Consider the following 25,765-nt stretch of genomic DNA (forward strand, 5'->3'; position numbering starts at 1 on the left):
GTTTAAAATTTAGGATTTGTTTATGAATGTAGGATTTAATTCTTTTGATTATTTTCTTTGATTTTTCATAGATACAGTACTCGCTTATCATGCAAAACTGTTGTTTTCATATTTACATATATATTTGTTATCGAACTACAGCTACAACTAGAGCTACAAACCTCTTAAAAGTCTTTCGATTTTTTTCACTATTTATAACCCAACCTTAAGTAACATATCAATTATTGTGATGAAAAATAGTTTTTGGTAACGTTCAGATACCACGAGGACAGAAAAATGATATTTTTTTACCCTCTCTCTTCCGTGGATAAGCGTGGACATTTGGCTAACGCCCCCCCTCCCCCAGATGTCAGACAGACATCTGGGACGAATCTGGGCGAATCTGGACAGATTCGGATTCTGGTTTTTTTTTCAAAATCTTATATTACAATTAGAAAACAATTGCTTGTAAAATGGTTAAAAATTGCTTTTAAGCGCTCATTTAGTAGAAGAAAGCGATGAGACTTGTTCCCTGGGTTGCATTTGAATGAAAAATTTGATATTTCTGAATGTATAACTTTTGCAAAAGTTTTAAGATCTGTTTTAACCGAAATGCAAACAATTTTTCAATTTTAGTTCGAAAATAATAATACTTATTAACCTATCGAAAATATTTATTAGTTATGAGTTTGTCCACGTGGACGAGACCCAAACCCCTACACCCTTCTTCATGGACAATTGCGGAAATTTCCAAATCAATGCTTATACCATACATATTAAATTTGAGTTTTCAGATAAATGAAAATAGCTTAAAAAAATTCGGTTTAGTTCAGAAATTTTTCCATTCAAAAAGCATGGATAGAAAACGTTTACGTGTTATTGGCGAAAGTTCGTACACACTAATTGAATAAAGTTGATTAATTAATCAATCTAAGCTAAATGAATGACTAATTTCACTGACGGGTTTAAATTGCAAGACACAACTACAAACGACAGCGATCTTCTTGTTGGGGACAGGCAATTTATTAATTTGAACACATTTTATTGGATTTCATTATCTTCAGTCCAGACCAGTAATTAAACAACATTCTGATTGGTGATCTGAGATCACTGATCTTAACGTCTGTTTCCACCATAAATTCAGAGGATACTTTCATTGACATTGACAATGGGGAAGCTGAGAAGGCGACTAAGAGTTTCAACTGCGTGCAAATCTAATTGAGGGCTGCCTTTTATGACTAGCTGTAGCAATTTTACTTTAAATTTCACTTATTAAACCAAAAAAATAATAAAAAATATTTTTAGATGGCTTAAGTAACAGAATGCCGGTTTCTAATTAAGTATTAGAAAAACTTTAATAGTCCTTCAATAATTTAAAAGTGATTTAAAATGAAAGGATAGAGAATGGAAAGATTTATAATAAAAAAAAAACCATGGTACCTAAATATGTTTGATAATGACAAAAACATTCAAATAGATTGAAAATCTATGTGAAAACCTTTATGTATCATTTCCACATTAACGAGTTGGTACCCACCCATTCCTCACCTGGTTTTCAATTATTTTCTTAGCACGTTTCATAAGTTTTTGCAAAAAATAAATTCAAATAGAAAGCATGTCGCAACAAACCTTCTACATCACCTATAAAAAAAGGTATTGGTGAAAAGTACAAGAAGCCCTTTGGTTTGGGTGAGCATGTATGGAATTGGCAATGCATGTTTTGTTGTGCTCTGTATGAGCTGTGCTAATTAGAATGCACGTCTCGTGTCGCCGAGTCTTTAGCCAAGCAAACTTCAACGAAAGAAGGCAGCCTTTTCTCGGAGATGCCTGATGAAGGATTAGGTCCCGAATTTAAGATTTTCGTTTATGAGATTATGCCAAAATATAAAAACACATTAAAATTTTTATTCATATCTAGCAATAGTACTAGAAATTTGACCTCAGGTAATGCGAACATTCGCTTCAGACTGTCAGAAATTAAGATTATCGTTTGAAATCTGTACTCAGCCTAGTTCAGGAGCTTCATTTCTACACTACATCAGATTCTAAAAAATTGCAAACAAAAGCAATAACCATAAAATTTGGTTGTAATAATTTCAAACTTTTTTAGCTTAAATGTATATTGTAACTAGCGAATTTGACATCTTCATCCTGGATTTTTTTTTCGGACACATTTACTCGTACCCCGGGACTATTCTTTCTTGCAGTAAAAGCAATGCTATCGCCGAACCGGCACGAAATAAACGAATATGCTAATGTTATTTTAATACACTTTCCGCTCGGGATGGTGTAAATTTTTTATTTTCTTCTTTCTCTTCCTTTCCTCTCGGTTTATTCTTACTCCCTCAAGTACTATGAAACAATTTTGTGTGTTTATTCTTTTGTGTTTGAGTGTTGTGGATATCTCTATGTCTACAATAGTAATAATAATAATAGGTAAAATATTCACATTCTGCGTCCAGTACATGTTGGTTGGTTTTTTCTCCTTAAAATGCAATGTAAAATCAGTATGCAAACAACACCCGGGATTCTTCGCTTCATTCCCCTCCTGATATATAGTAATAATGAGAGACTGGTTTGCCGGACGCATCGAAATGTCCTTTATTCGGTGAACTTCCGTCTGACTAGTTCAGCGTGGTGGCAACAGAGGACACCCTCTGGCTGGGGCTGTCCCGCATCGTTAGCCTTGTAATGTGTTGCTTGGTGAGTTGGTCGACAGGTTGCCGGCCCTTATCGTTTGGGTAATCCTGGTTCCGTTCTTTGTTGAGTGGCCGCTCCCGAAGGCCTAGGTGGGCCCATTGCTTCCATTTATAATGACCATGTAGACTAGTAGAAGCCAAGGGCTGGTTTTTGGTGTTGTTGTTGTTGTAACGGAACTTCAGGTCAGCAGAGTAATAGACGTTAGACGGGTCAATAAAACTAGTAAGAGCTGCCAGCTGGTGACGACTTCCGGCGGGTACAACGTTAGCAGCAATGTGAGAGAAAAGATTATTAACCTGTCGTTTTTCACCATTAATAACGACGCTAGTAGCGGAAGTAGATGGAGGCAGAACAACCGGAAGAGCCCCGGAAGAAGGACTACGCGATGGCAATAAGAACATTGATGACTTTGGTGGATGATTATTATCCTTCCCCCCACCGGCGGAAGATGGCGTTAGCGGCGATAGTTGAGTTGGGATTATTTTGTACAGCGATGATGCTTGGTGGGGGTTGTTGTTGTGGTTGTGCGCCTTCTTAACGACAACACCTCTGTATCAGTGATTTTCACTGCTGCTCGGTGCCTCGTCTATGTTGCTGTCCCAGTTGAATTCGGTCACACCGTTTCTTACCCCTATGTTTCCTAAATGCGCGAATCTTACGGTAAAATCGTTATCTTTGGCTTTGAGTCTTTCAAATCTGGAATGCGAGAAAAAAAAGTAAAGGTTTCAGTTGAATGAAGAGGTAGAATATTTAAAGTAGGTAGGCAGAACTAAAATGCAAATGTAAAAGATAAACTACAACATCTATTTGTTTCTTTCAAACTCGTCCGCGCTGAGATTATGAAAATCCCAAGAAAAAATCCGCGCTGAGATAAAGTCGGTCTAGCGTCAGTCTGAATGTCACCCATTTTCTTGAGGAGACACTGAGTCGGTCTCAGTTTCCAACTTCAAACACGGAAAACAAAACTCCGTCACGCCACCAAAATCGAACAATCGTCGCCTAGTGTGGGGGCTTTAAAATCTCTGTTTTTCCCTTATCTGTATCTTTAGAGAGTGGAGAGCGTCTTAAATCTCAATTCCGGTCCACGTGTAGTAGAACAACTTCAAAGTTGAAAAATTATTAATAAATTATGAATTTATGTCAATAACCAGTTAAACGAAAGATTTTTACATACCTATTAAAGTTTTAATGAAGATTTCTGATCTTCAGCAGAAAGATAAAAACAAAACTAAAAAAAGTCGTCAAACTTTAAATGTTTAATGAAAATGAGCTAGTTTTTGTTATTTTAAAAATGTTCCGATTCTTGAAGTTTTAAATATGCTCAGGGGTTATTGTACTTTTTTGGAATTGTGGGATCCGAGGAATAACAACCGTTTCTCTCAAAGGTACAATTTATAATAATCTTTATTTTACCAATCAGACACCGGTTACTGTGATTATATCTAAACCATGAACACCACAGGAATCATAAAAGAAATTCTTTGTTGCCCGAGGGTAAAGAAGCCATCTGCATCTTAATTTGGTCTATTTCAACTTGACGTATTTCTTTCAATTTTGCATTTAAAAAACCTGAACACCCTTTATTTTGAAGGTGTGTGTGTGTGTAGAATGTTGCTCCTATTTTGATTTTGGAATTCACTCTTCAGTTGTCAAAATGCCGTCCAAGGAAGAAGAGGAGCGTATCCAAATTTTTCTCGCGCATCGCGAAAATCCAAGCTACTCGCACGCAAAGCTAGCAAAACCGCTAAAAGTTGCCAAATCAACCGTTACAAATGTAATTAAAGTGTTTGGGGAACGTTTGTCGACAGCCAGGAAGTCTGGATCGGGGGGAAATCGAAAACCGGAAGCCGCTGAGACGACAAAGAGAGTTGCCGCTAGTTTCAAGCGAAACCCTAAGCTCTCTTTCCGAGATGCCGGAAATAAGCTGGATTCATCGTCTACAACCGTGCATCGAGCCAAAAAACGAGTCGGACTATCGACTTACAAGAAGGTAGTGACTGATGATAAACAAAATATGACAGCCAAAGCGCGATCCCGGAGGCTGTACACAACGATGCTGACGAAGTTTGACGGCGTGGTAATGGACGACGAAACCTACGTCAAAGCCGACTACAAGCAGCTTCCGGGACAGGAGTTTTATACGGCAAAAGGAAGGGAAAAGGTAGCAGATATTTTCAAGCACATGAAACTGTCAAAGTTCGCGAAGAACAAAGAAATTTACGTGAAAGAGTGTTTGAATAAACGTCTGCTCCCTTTCCTGAAGAAACACGGTTGTTCCTTACTGTTTTGGCCGGATTTGGCACCTTGCCATTACGGTAAAAAGGCCATGGAGTGGTACGCCGCGTTACGCACAAGATTATTTTTTTTTAAAGATCATGATTATTTCCAGTATCTTGGTAGCCAGATTACGCCTGATCGTGGTACCAAGCAGGAGATCGAAACCCAGATCAGAAGGGCCCGATTTGCGTTTGCAAGCCTCCGAAACATCTGGCCTGCGGAACATCATCCGCGCTGGTGGCCTGGCAACTGGATCTCAAACGACGAACTTCATCGCCGGTGTCATCTGAAGGCGCTAGAAATTGAAATTCGGGAACGTAAGTGGAGATGGTTTGGGCACACGCTGCGAAGAGATGAAAATTAGATTTGCAAAAAGGCGCTTGGCTGGAATCCAGATGGGCATCAAAGAAGAGGCAGGCCCAGAAGCTCGTGGCGGCGTAGTCTAGCCGCTGAAATCCGCACAGTTGACAAGAACCTTGGCTGGCAGCAAGTGAAGATCTTTTATATCAGCGTTATGCGATATGGTGCTGCCAGTTGGACATCGAGGCCTCTCTGGCATGTTTCCGCACATCGGGCATGTGTCTGTGCTCGTAGCAGAAGATATCTTCCTCTAGCAAGACCGAGATGGGCATGACCATCGCCACAACATCAGCACCTACCGAGGACCGTTCGGTATGCGCTCGTTCGCAGGTTCATCAGCCGCTCAACCCGACATCTCCCCGCCATGGCTCGAGATTCCCACACAAACCTCTCCTCTTCGCGACTTGAGGCCTGATCTCTCCTCTAACGACTTGAGATCCGACCCCTCCTCGCATCGACTCGAGGTTTACCTCTCCTCTGCACGATTTAAGGCCCGATCTTTCCTCTAACGACTTGAAATCTGACTTCTCCTCGTAATGACTCGAAGTGACCACTTGTACCCCTCCTCTTGTTGATAAGGGGCCTGATCCTTCTCTTACGACTCGAGACCCGACCCCTTATCATACAGACTCGGGGTTGACCACACAAACCTCTCCGCCTGAAGGTTTGAGGCCTGACCTCTCCTCTAACGACTCGAGGCCCGACCTCTTTTCTTCAGGGTTCGAGGTTTGGCACCTTGCCCGTCGTGTGCCTGATCGAGAGCAGCTTATCCTAGACTCGCGCCTGTCACGGCACACGCGCGGGACTTAACGAAACGACTCGGATGATTCCCGACGAAGACGTCATCCTACTCCGACTCGAATAGCTCACCCGGCGTCGAGAGCCACTCTACCCGTGGGTATTCCCCGAACGTGGAATAACCCTTTCCCAACGATTTCCACTGCGAAGAAGGTCAAGTCTTATCCCCGCAGCTTCTGTCGTTGAGAACCGCCCTACTCGGATACTCCCCGAAGGTGGAGCATCCTACGCACGAACGCGGCGCACCCGCGGCATCCGCTACGTAGAAGGTATTGTCTTATCTTTGTAGCTTCAAACCGTGGGACGCACTCTACTCGACAGCCCCCCGTCGATGGGGTCAGTCTACTCCGACCGTTGTCCGGTCTTCTTTATCCCCCTTGGCTGGCAACCCTAGGATTTTTGGCCCGCAGATTTTCCTGCCCGTTGTGTGCCAGATCGAGATCAGCTTGTCCTGGACTCGCGCCTGTCACGGCACACGTTCAGGACTTGGAACGCTACGACTCGGATATTTCCCGACGGTGACGACATCCTACACCGACTCGAGAGGCTCGCCCGGCGTCGAGAGCCTCTCTACCCGTGGGTATCCCCCGACAGTGGTTAACCCTCTTCCCTCGAGATCCGCTACGAGGAAGATAAAGTCTTATCCCCGCAGTTTCCCCTTTAGGAAGCGGCACTACTCGGATACCCCCCGACATTGGGGTATCCTACACACGTTTGCGGCGCACCCCTGACCTCCGCTACGCAGAAGATTATGCCTTATCATTGTAGCTTCGATCAAGGGATCGGACGCACACTACTCAGATGCTCTCCGTCGATGGAGTCATCCTACACCGTTCGCGGACTGCCGTTGGTTCCAGCTCCTCTGTAGGGCAGTCATGATCCGAGTGAACCCATCGCTGACCGCATGCCAAGTGTTGGAATCAGCACACATCCTCCGTAAAACGTTGTCTGCTGTCGTGTCAGGCCCACATGCGGCAAATAAGGAGGTACGTACCGCCGCAAACCTCGGACAGACAAACACCACATGCTCGGGTGTTTCCTCTTCGTCACCACAATCTGGGTAATATGGCCCTGATTGTGCTGAAACCAGATAGGTGATCAGCACCATCTCGGTCTTGTGGTGAGCCACACGCAAGCTCATGGAGCGCATCCAACTTTCCATCTTTTCAATCGCTACTGTGGCGAGTAGCTGGACTTCTCCGGTTGATGGGCCTGATGCCAGGAGAACCACGTTGTCGGCGAATCCTACAATCCCCGTGGGTAAACGCAGTTTCAGCAGTTCGTCGTAAACGATGTTCCACAATACTGGGTAGTATCGATCCTTGCCGAGACACTCACTGTTTTCATTCCCTCTCTGGTCATATACTGTAGTTGGCGGTTTCGGAAGTAACACTCCACTTATCTACATATACATATATGCCGGAATCCTCATACGAATGAGCGATGACACAATTGCTGCCCATTTGACGCTGTTGAAGGCGTTCATCACGTCAAGGGCGACCACTTCGCAGAACCGGTCTCCTCTCCTCTTCTTCAGCCTGGCTTTTCAGACCGGAACATTTCAGGGTGTTCCAAGAGCGTGGCTTTCACTTCCTCCAGTGAAATCTGCTCCTTCTCACGCGTATCTCAGTCATATGGGACCTTCGGTCATCTGACTTCCTCGTGTTGTTTGAACAGCTCGTTGACGATTTCGCGCAGTTTTTTCGATCATGATTCCTGCGGCACACCTCCGCTCCGTTCTTGGCCATGACAATCCTGTAAGCGTCGCCCCAGCGGTTGTCGTTGGCATCCTTGCAGAGTTGCCTGAAGCTTGCCTTTTAGCTTGACTTGAATGCCCTGCAGAGTGCAGACCTCGCACTTGCGTAGGGCACTCTCCGCTCCTCTCTCGCTGACGGGGTCCGCGCTCTCTGCATATATCGTCTAGCCCGTAGGCAGCTAGTATGCTAGTCCGCCTTTTCCATCGTCCACCAGTAGATGGGTTGCCGAGTGTCTTTCCGCTTGGCCCTCCTCGTCATCGCAGCGTCACAAGCGTCACGTCAGGTTTTCTGCGGACAATTTTTCCAAGTTACGCTCCCAATTTAACACTTCGACGAAGACGTTCCGGTAGAACTGTGCTGTATTCCAGAGGCGTGCTCCTTTTGTCATACCTCTTCTACCTGTCCACGTACAGGCGTGCGGTTTTCGATTCTCTGAAACGCACCGCGGAGATTTTGAGCTGAACCTCCGTAGAGAATTTGTAAATCTACACGACAGAGCCAATATACACTACACTGAAAAAAATCGGCAGTATGACAACAACAGATGCGTTTGGCAACCAAAATGTTACCCTATTTCTGGAACCACACTGACGTTCTGGTACCAGGCGGCGGCAACGTTACACGTTTTGTCTATGTATCGTGTGGCCAACATCTTTTAAATAAGTGGTCGTGAATCTCGTTTTTAAGCTTTTTTCCTCAGATTTAAGCTTTTTTTTGCCTTGACAGCATAGGAGACGAAAGCTTAAATCTGAGGAAAAAAGCTTAAATCTGTCAAAACGAGGGGAAAAAAAGGGGAAATCTGAGAGATGTGCTCCATACGGTTTGAAAAGCGTTGCCGCCGCCTGCCTGGTACCAAAAATTTGGTACGGTGCGTTTGTATGCGATTTGACAGCTGGTTCAGCCCTCTGATAGAGACAGCGATGGCAGATGGCTTATGCCATATTCGTTTTCATTCTGGTGGTGCACCGGTAGTGCACCAAGTGCTGTCAAAGCGTTTTTTTTATATGAAGATGACAGCAGTTGGTGCACAACCATCTTTCCACCAGATGAAAACGAATATGGCATTAGTTGATTGTATTCATCGTTTTTAGATGCACTTAAGCCTAGTCCACACTAGGCAACATGAACTGCGATTTTTGTTATGAGACGAACTTTGTTGTCTGTTGTTGTTGTTGTTAGAAACCTGATACGGTCTCAGTGTCTCCCGAAGAAAATGGGAGACGCTGAGACCGTCTCCAGACGAACCGTCTCATAGGCTTTATGCGCATCATCGTGTTTGTTATTGTTTATGCTTTTTTGTGGCTAGAAGCAATCGGTCCGGTGTTTTCACCCAGGTGCTCTAGCGAGGTATTGCATGACCACTTTTCATGCAATACTTTGTGGGGCACAAGCAGAGGTATCAATTGAATTTATTCTTTATCTATGCAAAAAGACATAGATATAGACCTGTCAAACAGCTAATAACTTTGTTGTGTAAAAATATACGAAGTTATGATATTTAACAAAGTTGTTCAGCGGAAAATTTCCATTAAAGAATTTATAAATTGGCACAAAAACTATAAGCAGGCTCGGTTCCACAGAAGAAAGAAAAACGATGTTAATTTTTCAGTAAAAAATATTCAATGTAAACGTTACTTAAAAGTTCTGCAAAAAATCATGGATAAGTTTTGGACCAAAACGAAGCTTTAAAGACCCCAGGGTTTGAGAAAATTCAAAAATGACCCCAAATCGACTCAGTCTAATGTAACAGTATTTTGTGATAATTAACAATCTATCGGAGAAAAAAAGTCGTAAAATTCAATTTTAAAGGCCGCACAAACATTTTCATAGGGCCACATGCGGCCCGGGGGCTGCGGGTCGTTCATCCCGGGTTTGGAATATTTTACGGAATTTTAGATTTCTGTTCAATGGCGATTAGAGATCAGGAATTAAACAAGCCTTAAGTATATGTACAGTTTGTTTAGGTGCCTCTGAAAAAAAGAGAACATTGAAAATGTATGAAAAACTAACAAAAATTTTAACAATACATGCTGGACCGTGTCATTAAAAAAAAAGAATTATAGATTTCTGAGAAATGAATGTGGAATTCATGTCCTAACATTTTTATTTCAAACCCATTTTGAGGCGCTGAATATCATCTTGAGAGAAATTCCAACCGGGTAGCAATTTTGGGAATAGTGTTCAAAGAGAAATATTTAAGAAAAATCCGTATATGTACTTGAAAATAATTGTATACAACCATAATGTTATCAAATTTTAATAACCGAAAAGCAGTGTTTTTAATGCCTTAAAACAGACAAGTTTATAATTGACAACAATTTCAACATGGTTGGGGCTACCATATCGCTAATAGAGAACTGATTGTATAAAGCGGTAAACAGAGAACGGTACAACATTTAGAGGAAATTGGTATATATCTCAAGAACAATTGTCAGGGTTGCCTACATTTGCCATGGTTGTCATTAAGATAAACTACCGAGCGTTCGAAAGTCGTAAAGATCTCCGCCGACGACGCTGGTGCGTTTTCCTATCGATTCTAACCAACCGACCGAAAATCAACCAGCCACCAGCATGGTCCTATCTCAATGACAACCATGAAAAATGCCAGCCAGCGTCCGTAATTATACCACTCGGAAAAAGACTCCCTCCAGGCAGGCAGCGTCGTCGTCGCTTCTTATTAACTCCTCGACAACCAACAGATTGAACTTCACAGCCAAACCTCCCGGCCGCCGAAGAAGATTCGGAAGGACCTTGCTGCTGGCTGACTATGACTATACGGTTGTACAACACACCCTCCAACAAATTGTTTGCGTGCCGAGTCAACATTAGGCCGATTGACTAGTTCTGTGTTTTGTTACGTTTTCAGCGCATGAAAACAACAGTTGTGTGTTTCAATTAATGGCACTTTCCCCATCAGATAAGGCTAACCATTGTCGGTTAGTTGGTACCCGGCTACTGGAATGGACTGAAGAAGAGCGAGCGAAAGTCTTCTTCCGTCGGTGTGTAGGAATGGCAGAAGGATAAAAATACCGGGCGGGATCAGCGGAAAGTACCGGTTAAATGATGACCAGAAGCGTCGATTTGCTGTAATTTATTGTAATTATGAAATTATGAAGATATGTGTAAGGAGAGCGGTCATCATTGGAAAACTGATTGTTTGAGTCTCAACATGAAACAATGATAATTTTTTAAATAAATACAATCGATTGCCATGACCTCGTGTAAATGATCAAATACCAGCTGATCCTGCGAGACCTCTATTCTGCTTGCAACTAGTGCAACAAGGTTTGGCATGACAGCGTCGATATCATCGTTGGATCATGTGAGGTCGAAAGAAATATCATCAGTAAGTTTGAAGAACCAAACAAGGTGAATTCATATTTTTTTTTAAATATAAAAACTCTGCTTTTTGTGTTCTTTTATATTCTAGAATACATAAAGGGTGATACGATCAAAATTGGGCAATATCAACTTGACGTATTTCTTTCAATTTTGCATTTAAAAAACCTGAACACCCTCATTTTGAAGGTGTGTGTGTGTGTGTGTGGAATGTTGCTCCTATTTTGATTTTGGAGTTCACTCTTCAGTTGTCAAAATGCCGTCCAAGGAAGAAGAGCAGCATATCAAAATTTTGCTCGCGCATCGCGAAAATCTGAGCTACTCGCACGCAAAGCTGGCAAAATCGCTAAAAGTTGCCAAATCAACCGTTACAAATGTAATTAAAGTGTTTGGGGAACGTTTGTCGACAGCCAGGAAGTCTGGATCGGGGGGAAATCGAAAACCGGAAGCCGCTGAGACGACAAAAAGAGTTGCCGGTAGTTTCAAGCGAAACCCTAACCTCTCTCTCCGAGATGCCGCAAATAAGCTGGGTGTATCGTCTACAACCGTGCATCGAGCCAAAAAACGAGCCGGACTATCGACTTACAAGAAGGTAGTGACTCCAAATCGCGATGATATACAAAATACGACGGCCAAAGCGCGATCCCGGAGGCTGTACACGACGATGCTGACGAAGTTTGACTGCGTGGTAATGGACGACGAAACCTACGTCAAAGCCGACTACAAGCAGCTTCCGGGACAGGAGTATTATACGGCAAAAGGAAGGGGAAAGGTAGCAGATATTTTCAAGCACATGAAACTGTCAAAGTTCGCGAAGAAATATCTGGTTTGGCAAGCCATCTGTACCTGTGGCTTGAAAAGCAGCATATTCATAGCTTCCGGGACTGTCAACCAAGAAATTTACGTGAAAGAGTGTTTGAATAAATGTCTGCTGCCTTTCCTGGAGAACCACGGTTGTTCCGTACTGTTTTGGCCGGATTTGGCATCTTGCCATTACGTTTAAAAGGCCATGGAGTGGTACGCCGCCAACAACGTGCAGGTGGTTCCCAGGGACAAGAACCCTCCCAACACGCCAGAACTCCGCCCAATTGAGAAATACTGGGCTATTGTTAAGCGGAATCTAAAGAAGACAAAAAAAAGTGCTAAGGACGAGCAGCAGTTCAAGGCAAACTGGCTTTCTGCGGCGAAGAAGGTGGACAAGGTGGCTGTACAAAATATGATGGCAGGGATTAAGCGTAAGGCCCGGCAATTCGGATGTGGAAAAGCGGAAGCCTAACTGAATATTTTTCCTGAATTTAATTAATTAAACATGAAAAAGAAATTTAATTTGACTTTTTAAATAAACGATTTCACCGATTTACACGCGTTTTCCCATGACCAAATTTTGACCGTATCACCCTTTATACAGCAGCAAAATAAATTTATGGTTTTAATATTTTATTATAACTTTCTTGTGTACCAAATTTTATGACAGTCGCATACTTTTTTGCGTTATGTACAAAAGTCCTTCTTTTTAAGTAGGATCGATCTTTTCCTATATCGCATGAACCATCTCGTTATGTCAAAACATGTTGCAATAGATACAAGCAGGTATTTGATGCGTTTGCACGAGGTCATGGAAATCAACGTATTTTTTATTAATATAATTATTATCGTCGATATCTACGTTGGATTAGGCTAGCGAATGGCAGACAATGTGTAACTCGAGACCCCATAAATCCAATCTTCGGGTAGTAGTCACATCACCTCTTGTCTAACAACTATGATCCTCAACATCTCCGTGGTGCTGACTGGAGTGCGAGCAACCTTAGCGCAGATCGGGTACATAACTCCGGTGGATGCTATGGTCGCATGCTAACTGAGATGAGAGGCTCCGAACGCGTCTGTTCTCCATGTCAGGGGAGGTGTGCGGAGTGCAACAACGTCCTGGTGGTGTTCGGCACCCAAAACAGCAACATCACGACGGTCCTTCTGCGAGACAGTGGGTATAGCTACGGGCCTTGCGAGCCCGTGACTGAGAAAAAACAGCAACGAGTAATGAACAAGAAATTTCGAATGGAAATCGGCAAAGACCCGACGCGACGAAAAGGGACTAAAGATTGGAAACTTGAAATATGGAACTGCCGATCTCTAAATTTCATGGGCGAATTGAAGCACCGCGAATTCGACATCGTACCGCTGCAGGAGATATGCTGGAAGGGCTTCACGGTTCGAACGTTCCAAAATGGTCATACCATCTACCAGAGCTACGGCAACACACATGAGCAAGAAGCGCGTGACCGGATGGTGGCCGCTCGACCCACGAATGTGCCGGTTGAGAATCAAGGGCCGGTTCTTCAACATCAGCTCGAAAGTACAAGGTCACTATCGACGGCGAGCTGGAGCTGGAGATAGTCGAAGACTTTGCCCATACCGTGAGATCCGGCTGCGAATGATCAGCGGAAGTCGTGCCTACTATGGACTCCACAAGCAACTGCAGTCGAGAAGACTTAGCCCCCGCACAAAGTGTAACCTATACACAAGGCTCATTAGGTTGTCTTCTACGGGCAGGAGACGTGGATATTGCTCGAGGAGGACCTGCGCACACTCGGAGTATTTGCGCGACGAGTGTTAAGTACCATCTTTGGCGGCGTGCAGGGGAACGGATGGAGGCAGAGGATGAAACACGAGCTTGCGATGAATAAGGCCCCTGGTCCGGACGGAATCCCAAATGCAGTGCTGAAGGTGGCGGTACAGACCATTCCGGATACTTTCAGAGTGGTGCTACAAAAGTGTCTCGACGAGGGATCGTTTCCCAATTCGTGGAAAACGGCGAAGTCGGTGCTACTACCGAAACCTGGGAAACCCTACAGACCCAGGTCTGCTGGACACCCTTGGTAAGCTACTGGAAAGGATAATATTTAACAGACTTATTATCAACACGGAAGGCGAAAGTGAACAGTCGGACAGACGGTGGACGCCATCCGAATGGTGACAGAGTACGCGAAGCGCGCATATAAATAGAAGGGGAAAAGTGTTCGCCACTGCACCATTGCAATGCATTGTGACAATCGACGTTAAGAAGGATGCATGTTCCCAATACCCTCTGCCGGATAATAAGAAGCTTCTTCGAAAATCGAGTCCTGACGTACGAAACCGAAACTGGGTTACTACCCTAACAGCAGGTGTTCCACAGGGTTCCATTCTCGGACCTGTGCTTTGGAATGCCATGTATAATGAGGTGTTAACGCTGAAACTACCAGCAGGCGTGCATTTAGTCGGATTTGCTGACGATATCGTGCTCATGATCACCGGCAGGCTTCATTATGCTCATCTTGACCAAAAAGAGACAGTGAACTTTTTCGCTCCGAATAATTGTGAGTTTTTTTTTAATGAGCATTTCATCCTCTGCTGATGATTACTCTTCTACTGACAGAGCACTGTTGGAGTGTGACTCTGAAAACACTTTATCAGTGCTACTTTTGATCAGTGAAATGAATTCCGATCGTTGATTTCTCAGCCAGTTACTGAGAAGCTAATGAAAGTTTCTCCTAGCGAAAATGAGATTGGGTGACTGTGTGATTGAAATGCTCTCCAACAAAATGGGCTGCTTGATCGTTTTAAGTGTGAGAAAGCATATTTCTCCCAGGCGTTTGACAAGGAGATGAGAAAAAAAGAGCCAAAATCAAGAGAATCGAAGAAGCCTGATCACCGGCGAAACAATCGAGGAGGTAGAAGACCTTGCAACGGTGTCCGTGAAAGGGTTGGCATCTGGATCGAGGGAGTTAAACTTCAGATAGCTAACCATAAAACCGAAGTTCTGCTCGTGACCAATAAAAAATAGTGCCGCACATGAAGATTACTGTTGGAGGGCACACGACATCTTAGAAACAGCAGCTGAAATTCCTTGGAGTAATGGTCGACAATCGCTTATGTTTTGGTGCGCATGTCAAATACTGTTGTGAAAGTGCATCGAAAGCCATAGATTCATTGGCCTGTATTATGCCTAACTGCCATGGTCCAAAGAGTAGGAGACGTCTCCTTGCGAGCGTAGCACTGCTGAAACTACGAAACGGAGGAGAGGCCTGGAGCTCCGCGATAGAGGTAGAGCGCAACAGATCCAAATTACGGAGCACACATCGGCTGATAACCATGCGAGTTTCCTGTGCATACAGGACCATTTTTCAGCGCGGGCATGATCCCCATCGACGTAACTCTAGTGGAGGGTATGGAGTGTTCCGAAGCAAGAGCTGTTGGAGGAGTGCGTAAAGTTCAACGAACATCGTCAATGCTCAAGTGGCAGGAGCAATGGGACGCATCGAACAATGCAAGGTAGACGCATACGATAATCCCGCGACTTTCAGACTGGGTAAATCGGAAGTATGGATAGGTCAACTTCTACCTGATGCAGTACCTTTCGGGTCATTGGTTTAAGCTTATCAGCTCGCCTTATTGTCCGGAATGCGTAGATACGGAGGAGTCGGCAGAACGTGCTATCTTTGTCTGCCCCAGGTTCATTTCAACAACTTCAAAATTTAAACACTGAAAACATTGTGAGTGAAATGTGTCGCGACGAACAGTCGTGGCGTGCTATAGTCGACGAAATCTCGCAAATCATGCGCGATCTGATAAGAATCAGGAAACAATGTTTATGCGAATCGGGAAATAATGTTTATGCGAACCATCGTAAAAATCGTTACTTAAAGTCGGTATAAATCGGATATGATGAAAAGTCCGTCATGTTTGCAAATTTGTTCTTCCTCGCGGAATTCAAGTGAGAAAACAACCTTTTTGTTCTCTCTGCGATAAGCAATGCCACTAGAATTCTAAAAATCAGATTGTTCATTTGGAAAAATTGTCCAATAAGAGAAGCAGCAAGTATTGTCGCTGGCAACGGTTTGCATGCATTGAGAGCAAAACTTGCGCTCTCTTGCAAACTTTCAAGATGTATTCAAGAGGTATTGCATTTCGTACAATCTGTATAATTCTTATCGCTTAAGCAAGAAGTTAAATATATGTATGTATATTGCCTCCACTTCGGTAGGTAAATGCTGTTTTTATATATGAAACGTATTACAAAGTTTGTTGCAAAATATATCTGCAAAAATGTGTGCTGGGGAATTTTCAGCAAAAAAGAAATTTCCTTATCATCTTTACAGAAATATGTAAAACAAAACAACTAGGTTTTCAAGTGACGAAAATATTATAATTTTTGAGCACCGCAAAATAAGCTCTTATGATCGTTAAATCATTTTGGTCTATAATGTACGCACTGTACACATTGTTCTTGAATTTGCACCATAAGGCTTCTTCTTTTGTAACCACCCCCCCCCCCCCCACCCCCTTTTAAATTTTCAAATAAACCCGAAAAGTTTGAAGTATTTTATTGAAATTTCGAAAGATTTATCAAATATCCGAAAGATTACAACAGTAAAAATAAACAAATTTTGGAAGATGAGAGATTTATTACCTTTTATATTCTTGGTTTTATTGAATTTTTCGATAAAAAAATACTTGATTTATAGGTTTTGTGCAATGATATAGAATGCAACTTTGTTGCATATAAGCTTTCGTGCAATTTATTCCAATTTATTAGTTTTTTGCATTATTTTTTATTACCTCCCCAACCCCCTCGCGATGTTCAAACTCCGAGTGCCAAAAGAAGGATTTCAAATTTGTTCCGGCCTAGTTAAATTTTTGATTATTCACTATAATCAATTTGAAACCACGTTTTTACTTTAACTTGTTGACTCGAGGCGAACAGAGCACCATTGATCGGGGTACGATGAGCATTTTCTGCCATTTTCTGGCAGCGAATAAAACTCGATTAAGTCAACTGAATTCTAGACTATAGCTTGACTAGTTTTATCTTACGATTCAGTCTATTGGTAAAGTGTCGGGGAGGTAATCAGAAGACTCAAGTTCGATTCCTGGTCGAGGTCAATTTTTTTTTCATTTACCGTTATTTCCGCTTATCGTAACGTATGTCGTAAGCTATTTGGTAAACTTGTTCTATGATTCAAAAGTCATATTAGACTTCTCAGATTTTTTTTTTAAATTCAAGACATTAATAAGAAAAAAAATCAAAATGTACAACGCTTAAAGGTGCTTCGCCGCCCATGTCGCAATCGCTAAAAAAGTAAATGATCTCATTGGAGAAAATTTCACTCCGGTCTTTAGCGAAGGAAGGACAATGATATCGGAAGTGGAAAATGTACATAAGTATACTTCTACCCCAGGAAAGGAAAAGCTTCACCACCCCACCAATCAAATGCAAATACAGATAAACCCTGCCAGCTTACCTTTGGAACATTAACTTCTTCGCAAATGCATAAAGCTCAATGTCCAGGGCATTGAGCTTATCGATCCGGGCTCGCTGGGCGGCCGTCAGGTTGTTCATGGTGCTCGTCGACACGGTGTTGTTGTGCTGCTCGAACGGAATCGCAAACCGGAGGTTGAACGTTTCCTCGAAGATGTACTGGGAGATCTTTTGGTGCTCGGTCAGACCGAAGTAGGACATGGCCGCCAGATTCCGTTTGGCACTGGCCAGCATGATCCGGTCCCGTTCGGCCGACGGCATGTAGGTTTTGTTGTAGCAGCCAACCAGCGCCAGATCGGCCAGCATCCGGGTTTGGCGGTTGGCTGCCAGATTACTTTCGCACCCGGCGAACTCGTCCAGCGGAACGCCATTCCAGTTGTCACCTGTGGGAGAAATAAAGAGAAAATAAACATATCATAGTTAGAATTCAATAACTTATTCTTTCAGTACGAGGCTTCATGATTTTATATTATCTTGTTATTATACCACAATGAGTTTCACAATCAGCACTCCACAGAGAGTAATTCGATGAAAAAAACATGACATTCGATAAAAATATGTTCAATTTAAAAAAAAAACGCCGGTTAAAAAACTTCTGCTGTCACGCTCTGGTACGCCACTTGTTTTCGCCAACGTCAATAATGCGCCATATCTTATAATCTGATAACATCTACGAATGTTTCCACCAAACACAATTCGTCCGGGGTGTCTGGAAACAGCTTAACCGTTCCACACCAGAAGCTCTGGCAAGAAGCCATCAGGAGTGTTCACCATCCCGGCCAGGATCGTATAGATATACTTATAGGAAAATTCGAACGAAGCAATAAGCCATAAAATAGCAAAAATGATAACGGAGGAAAACATGCACTGGCATCCAGCATAATTTCGCTGAGGCATTTTATGTTCCGGTAACGGGAATGAGAACACGCGAAAAAATTCAGTCATCTGACATGCTGTACGACGCCAAAGTTGGTCGAGCGAAAATATGACAAACTGGCGAGTTGGTTGAGGAGCGGGAACAAGGACACGTTTTGATGAGCGAAATTAAGAAAAGTTTTGTTTCGGGTGTCTACAACTGTTCGGAACCATCAACCAGTACTCATCGAGAAATTTTAGCGCTTTCGAAATTATCTTGAGGACAAAAGTGTCATTCTAAATAAGGAATAACAATTATAAAATTAATGTAACGTTAAAATTCGGTTTAAGTTCGTCCCTAATCTAAAATATTTTCAAATTGTTAGAAGAACTTAACATAACTTTTTTTTCATCAAATCACACTGTGTCAATTTGACACTCCTGACTGAATTCAATATATTTCTCTTGTTTCCCAACCGATTTTAACTAAATTTATAGTTTTGGAAACCTCGTAATGTAGCTCGCTCGTCTGCGTAAATCAAGTGTGAGCGGTTCCAAAAACGATGTGATGTATCTGGGCCTGGCAATTCCATGGGATTTTTTCTTGAAAAACCTGGCAAAATCCATCACATTCAATTTCAAATATTCAAATACAAGAAACCGGGCAATATCCGGACAAATTTGAGTAAAATACATCCAATATTCAAGCAAAATCAACAAAAGATAGAAGAAAATCATTAGACATTTTTTTTTGTCGAAGCACATCAAATTGTGTTCTAACTTTCTTATTTATTCTGATAAAAATAATTCCTAAACATTCGTTTTCGGACCAGAAAATCAAAAATTATCAACTAAATTTGATTTTTTTAGGTAAATTGAACAAAAAACGTGAATGAATCCAGGCAAAAACCGGGCATCCGGGCCGATACGGAAATATTTTCCTTGAATATCCGTGCACGCTCCGAAAAAACCTGGCTTATTTTTAATATGAAATCTATATATATAAAAAGCAATTATCTGTATGTTTGTTTGTTTGTTTGTTTGTTTGTTTGTCCTCTATAGACTCAGCCGTCTTAAGAGCTAGAGATCTGAAATTTGGCATGGATGCTCATTAGGACCAGGAATGATGAAAAATGTTTTTAGATTTTTGGACGACCCCTTCTGAAGGGGGTCGTCCATACAAGACAAATATTGTTTTCACGTTATTGACGTTATTTTCCGTCGGATTGTGATGAAAATTTGCACATGAGTGTTTTGAGAGACGAGCAATCGATTACAGTTATCAAATTTAGGGTTTGAGGTCGGCAAAAGGGGTCGTCCATATCCACAGATTAATGTTTTTGCGATATTGGCTTTATTTTACATTGGATTGTGATGAAAATTTGCACATGAGTTTTTTGAAAAACGAGCAATCGATTTCAAGTTTCGAATTGCGGATCAGAAGTCGGCTGAAGGAGTCGTCCATACCCAACTTTAATGTTTTTACGATTTTGACGTTATTCTACATTGGATTGAGATGAAAATTTCCGCATAGGAGTTTTGAGGGACGCTCTTTTGCTTTCAGGTTTCAAATCTTGACTTAGGGATCGGCAAACGGGGTTATTATCTGTTCACTGTTTTTACGATATTCTCTTGATTGAGCATAGAATTGTAATGAAAATTGGCACATGAGAGTTTAACAGAAAAGAGAATTGATTTCAGGTGTCAAGTTTTGGATCGTGGTCAAAAAAAAGGCCGTCCATGTTAATAGCTCACTGTTTTCGCGATATTATTGTGATCATGCATAGGATTGAGATGAAAATGTTCGGATGAAGGTTATAAACTATGAGCAATTGACTCCAGGTAGCATGTTCCGTGTCAAGGGTCGGCGAAAGGGGCGTCTATATTCACTGATCACTGTTTTCAAGTTCCTGACGTAATTTTACATATAATTTGAAAAGAAAAAATGGCACAAGGGAGTTTTGAGGAACGTAAAATTGGTTTCAATTATCGAATTTCGGGCCATGGGACAGAAAAAGAGGGTTTCATTGAAAGTTCAGTGTTTTGTGCAATTATTTTGTTGGAGGCAGTTAATTGATACCAATTTAAGTGTGAAGGTCAAGCAAAAGAGTCGTGCACACAAACAAATAGTACATGTTTCTTCCATAATGTCTAGATTTTGCAACCGATCGAGGAGAAAACACTCTCACATAAATTTTAATAAAAAGCCAATCAACAGTTTAATTTGAATTTCAAGTAAAAGTAATAGTAGCGACTTTAAACACTGTTGAATTTTTTTCCCAAAATTGTCGAAAGAATGTTTCGAATTCATTTTCTAAACTCATTTTGACGTACTAATGATTTAAAGCGAAACGAAGTTCGTACGGGTTCAGCTAGTTGATTGATAAAAATAAGAAAAAATAATTTCATATCAATATCATTGCTATGAAGGTAAATGTGTAATTAGACACTTGTGTTCAAAAAAGAACATTCGAATAGATTAATCTAGCTTTTTCAATAAATGAATGGCAGTTTTAACACTTGTCTTTTTGTTAGTTATAGAAATAATCGTTTTCATTCCATTGAAGTATTTGGGCTTCAAATGGTGAGTTGACAACCTGGAAGGAATGACAAACATAATTCTGGTCCTCACTCGTTCCTGCCTTACACCTCCACGAGTCATATAATCACAAATGACAGCCAGCTAAAAGTGTATACGCAGCGAGGGTGCTCACCTCATCTTCCGCATTAGATTCTCCCGCGGAAGTGGACGACGAGAGCGACGATGATGGGGTTAATATCACCATCAAAACAGCAGAAATGCCGAATAAAGAGAAAAATCTCGACACACGGCAGCTAAGTGGTGCGGCCAAGAGACGGCTAAGAAAGCTTATGGCCAAGAACGTACCATACGAAGAGGCAATGCGCCTAGTTTCCACTGCAAAGAGTACGCCCCCTGCAAAAAATGTAAAACGGGCGCTGATAACGCTGGTTCGAGTAGTGTGGAAATATCGAGAGCCAAGAAGACATACTCAAACGAACCAATACAAGCTCGACCACAGGCTAAGGAGATTCGTGAAGGTCTTCATAGGGCCAAACGCCCAATGACACCAAAAAAGAAAATAAAAGGCAAATCCAAGCAAAGGCCTCCTATAGTTAGGTTGGTGGTTCTGTTAGGGTAGGCATATTAGCCAAAGATTAACCCAGCACACAGCTGAAAACAGAACAACTGAAAATGGTACAGCAGGCAATAAAACGGGCTATACTCGGTCAAAGACATGAGAAACTTAAATCGAAGTTATGTTCGTACAATTCTGGTTTCATGGTTGTGACGTGTCTTGACCAGGCTACATCGGACTGGCTAAAGCAAGTTACACCATTAATCAAGCCATGGGTAGGAGCTAAGCTAGTCGCTTTCGGAAATAATCAAATTCCAAGATCCGAGATCCTGAAGGCTCACCTACCTGGAGCTGCCGATGACGATATCGATACGATTCAAGCTACAATTTAAAGCCAAAACAATTAGCTTAGTGCTGAAAGCTGGAGATTCTACGATATCCACAAAAAGAACGAAGCTTTCGAAGTAGTTTTCACCGCAGACGTGAACTCGTAGACCTCGATGAGAGAATTGGAGAAGAGGAACTTCGTCATATACTATGGATTTGGTTCCAGAGAAATCTGAAAATAATCAAGAGAAATCCAGAGCTGTTAAAGGGATCACCACCGATAAAGCTGCTCAAGGGCCCGGGCAGCCTAAACAGGGCCTTGTAAAGGATCAGTCAGCGACAGACCAGGTCCAATCCACAGAAGAAGAGTCGATAAGCAGGAAGTACTTTGGCAACACTAGATCTCAACGAATCAGAGTCTAAGGACCAGGGCTAGGGCCGAATCTTCATCATGCTGGAGGAGCCTCGAATACACTACTGAGAAGATTCGTCTCCGAAAACCTGTACCTTGTCTTTATCCAGGAATCTTGGGTTAACAAGGGTAAGGTACAAGGGCTTTACACACCGAATGGTAAGATTCTTTATGACGATAGAAGCGCTCACCCAAAGGCTGCTTTACTAGCTAATAAAAGAATTAAATTCACTCCATTTACAGAATTTATCGAAGAAGACATCTCGGCTATACGAATGGAAATATCGACACCGAAATGTAAGCAAACGTTGAGTGTAGCCTCAGCGTATTTTTATAACGCACATCACACACTGTGGGGAAGAACAGACATCAACAATAGAGGTGAGTCGTTATTAGAGTTTCTTTGACAAAACCATATTGAAATATGTAACGAGGGAAACTAATCTACGTTCACAACGGCGAACAGACACGAAGTCCTCGATTAAACTCTATGCACACCACTGCTTCTATAAAAAATAAATAACTGGGAGGTGTCTAATGAATCACTGTCTGATCACAGACATATTACATTCGACATAGTGGGAGGAGAAATAATCAGGGACGTTTATAGAGACCCTAGGAACACCAACTGGGATCTCTACAAACACACGCTAGAAGCTTGTAAACCTTTGTTGGATGTGATAATACGAACAACAAAGCAGTCGGAGGAAGCTTCGAACAGTTTTACAAATAAGATCATAAACACTTTCGGAGCAAGCTGTCCATTGATGGAACGTGTTTCAAACAGAAGAGTTCCTTGGGGAAACAGACAACTAGAAAAGTTAAGCAAAAACAAACAAGGAGACTTTTCAACAAAGTAATAGCTGGCTCAAAGTGGAATGACTTTCGTAAGTCCCTAACTGAGTACAACAAACACATTAGAAAAGCTAAAAGAAGTAGTTGGAGAAACATGTGTGCAACCGTTAAAACTACGCCAGAAGCTGCCAGGCTCCAGAAAGTTCTATCTAAAGAACACTCAAATGGACTGGGTCAATTGAAGAAAAACAATGAGAAGTTCACTGCAGACGCAGAAGAAACATTTCAATTACTACAAAGTACGCATTTCCCAGGATCCATCGAAGGGATAGAGATTATGGACCTTCCGGCTGGAAAACCAGCCGAAATGTCAGACACGAAGAAGCTCTCCGAAAATTGCGAACAACCTTTACACCGTCTATGGTTAACTGGGCAATAAGTACATTCGCAATACAGCAAGCAAAACAAATGGCAACACCTGTCTTGGTAGAGATGTTCTTCACCAGTATGGCTTTTTGTCATTTTCCCAATTAGTGGAAAAGTGCGCGTTATCTTCATCCCAGTTCCAGGGAAAAAAGATTAAACTCAACCAAAGGCATTCATACCTATCAGTCTAACATCCATTATCTTGAAAATAAAGCAGAAGATTCTTGACGAGCACAATAAATCGCAGTTTTTCAGCTCAAGTAAGCTAAACCATTTTCAGTTCGCTTACAAAAAAGGTATGTCAACGGTTACGGCATTACATATTTCAACACGAAGACTAGAAAAGACTCTAGAGGCAATAGGAATAGCACTCGCTTCTTTTTTATACATTCATACCTCAATCAAACATACCTCAATCGAAGCAGCCATGAAAAGACGAGGGTGCCACTCGACAATTGTTGACTGGACTCAAGTGTTGATAAATAAAACCATTTATGCAAGATTGGGAGGACTTACAATCAAAGCCTCTCCAACAAAGGGTGTCCCCAAGGTGAGATTTTATAACCGTTGTTGTGGTCATTGATCACGGACGACCTCTTAAACAAACTTGTATCTAAAGGATTCGAAACCATTGGCTTTGCAGACGAACGTAGTTATAAAGGGTGTCCACGATGAAATTGCCATACTATGAAATTTCTCTAACTTTTCAACCTTTGGGTAGAATTTAATGAATATTTGGGTGGATTTGGTACATAGTGCATTGTTTAAATCCTGTAAGTTTAAAGTCCTGTGATCAAAACTCGCGGAAATGGAGTCGAAAGAACAGCTCGTGCGTGATAAAATCTTGCGTATTCATCACGATCGTCCCATCGCTAAAACGTTGGGAATTGCGAATTCCACGGTGTCGCGAGTGATTAAGCGGTTTGAGGAACGATTGACCACCGATCGGAAGCCCAGAAGTGAAGGAAAAAGTATACCGTACAACACCAAAAATCACAACCGCGTCAACCGAAACCCGAACGTCTCCGTTCGGTACCGGTACCGGAAGGAAAAAGTATACCGTACAACACCAAAAATCACAACCGCGTCAACCGAAACCCGAACGTCTCCGTTCGGGATGTGGCTAAAAAGCTGCACCTAAGCTGAAGTTTCGTCCAGAAGGCCAAATCTAAGGCTGGGCTTCAAACGTTCAAGGTACAAAATGCCCCTACTCGCGACGAGAAGCAAAACAAGTCCGCCAAAACCCGTGCCAGGAAGTTGTACCTCAACATGCTGACGAAAGTTGAATGCTGCATCATGGACGACGAAATATATGTGAAGGTCGACTTCAAACGACGGCAATCTGTTTTTCACAGCCAAGGATAAGTTCAGCGTTCCGGAGCATGTCCGCACTCAGAAAATGTCCAATTTTGCGAATAAATTCCTGGTTTGGCATGCCATCTGCAGTGCGGGAAGTGGAGTGCACCTTTCTTGACCCAGGACACGATGAACGGACAGGTGTACATGAAAGAGTGCCGCCAGAAGCGGCTGCTCTCCTGAAGGCCCACATCGTTCCAAAAATCCTCTGGCCGGATTCGGCCTCATGCCACTACTCAAAAAACGTGCTGAAGTGGTATGCATACAATAAGGTAAATTTCGTGCCGAAAATGCCTTTCGTGCCTCCCAACACTCCGGAGCTCCGCTCCATCGAGAAGTACTGGGCGATTATGAAGCAGCACTTTCTTTAAACGACCTAAGTAGTGAAGACAGTCGAGGAACTGAAGAAAGTATGGGTTTACATGCAAAAAACGGTTGATTCACAGGTTGTGCAGAATCTTATGGCCGGTGTTGTATTCCGGGCTGTTACGGAGACAAACATAATAAAAACGAACGAATTAAAACAAGACTTTAATTTACGAGTTAAAACCAAAAACATGGTTGCCTAGACACTCGATTCTAATAATAACAATGTTTTGTAGATGTTTGTTGTTATCCGTTGATTCGCATCGATCGGCTGGCAAGCAGGCTGCCAGCAATGAGCCCAGCGGGTTTCTTCATATGGTGTTTCACGCACTAACACTAATCAGAAGAGCTTAATGGTGAGGTAGTAAAAGACGTTGAGGGCAAGCTGACATTGGTGGGATATCTGGAGACTTGGCAGCGATGTTAAACGACCGTGCGCTGTTGATTGTGGGCTGGATTGCGCAGAGATTTAGGCCCGTGTTGAAGGTTCTGGCAAGTTCCAGGCGTCCAGCAGAATGGTTAACGGAAGTTGCGATGGTTTCGGAGAATTTGTTGGCCCACTTGGAGTACGATTGCGAAGCTGGTTTAAGTGGGATCGCACGTTTACGATTCGTTCGACAAT

The 25,765-nt window shown here is 42.4% G+C and overlaps 1 protein-coding gene across 1 annotated transcript in view; it reads right to left on the minus strand.

Moving 5' to 3' along the window:
* Nucleotides 1-2,833: 2,833 nt before the first annotated feature.
* Nucleotides 2,834-25,765, minus strand: part of LOC129756028 (heparan-sulfate 6-O-sulfotransferase 2) — a 104,114-nt gene continuing 81,182 nt past the window's right edge. Inside the window, exons 4-5 of the mRNA XM_055752781.1 lie at nucleotides 17,492-17,891; nucleotides 2,834-3,375 (exon numbers count right to left, since the gene is read on the minus strand). Coding sequence (XP_055608756.1) covers nucleotides 3,234-3,375; nucleotides 17,492-17,891 — 542 coding nt within the window. The 3' untranslated portion in view covers nucleotides 2,834-3,233. The remainder of the gene's footprint in view (nucleotides 3,376-17,491; nucleotides 17,892-25,765) is intronic.

The sequence above is a fragment of the Uranotaenia lowii genome, chromosome 3 (genome assembly GCF_029784155.1).
Source record: "Uranotaenia lowii strain MFRU-FL chromosome 3, ASM2978415v1, whole genome shotgun sequence".
Taxonomy (NCBI): Eukaryota; Metazoa; Arthropoda; class Insecta; order Diptera; family Culicidae; genus Uranotaenia; species Uranotaenia lowii.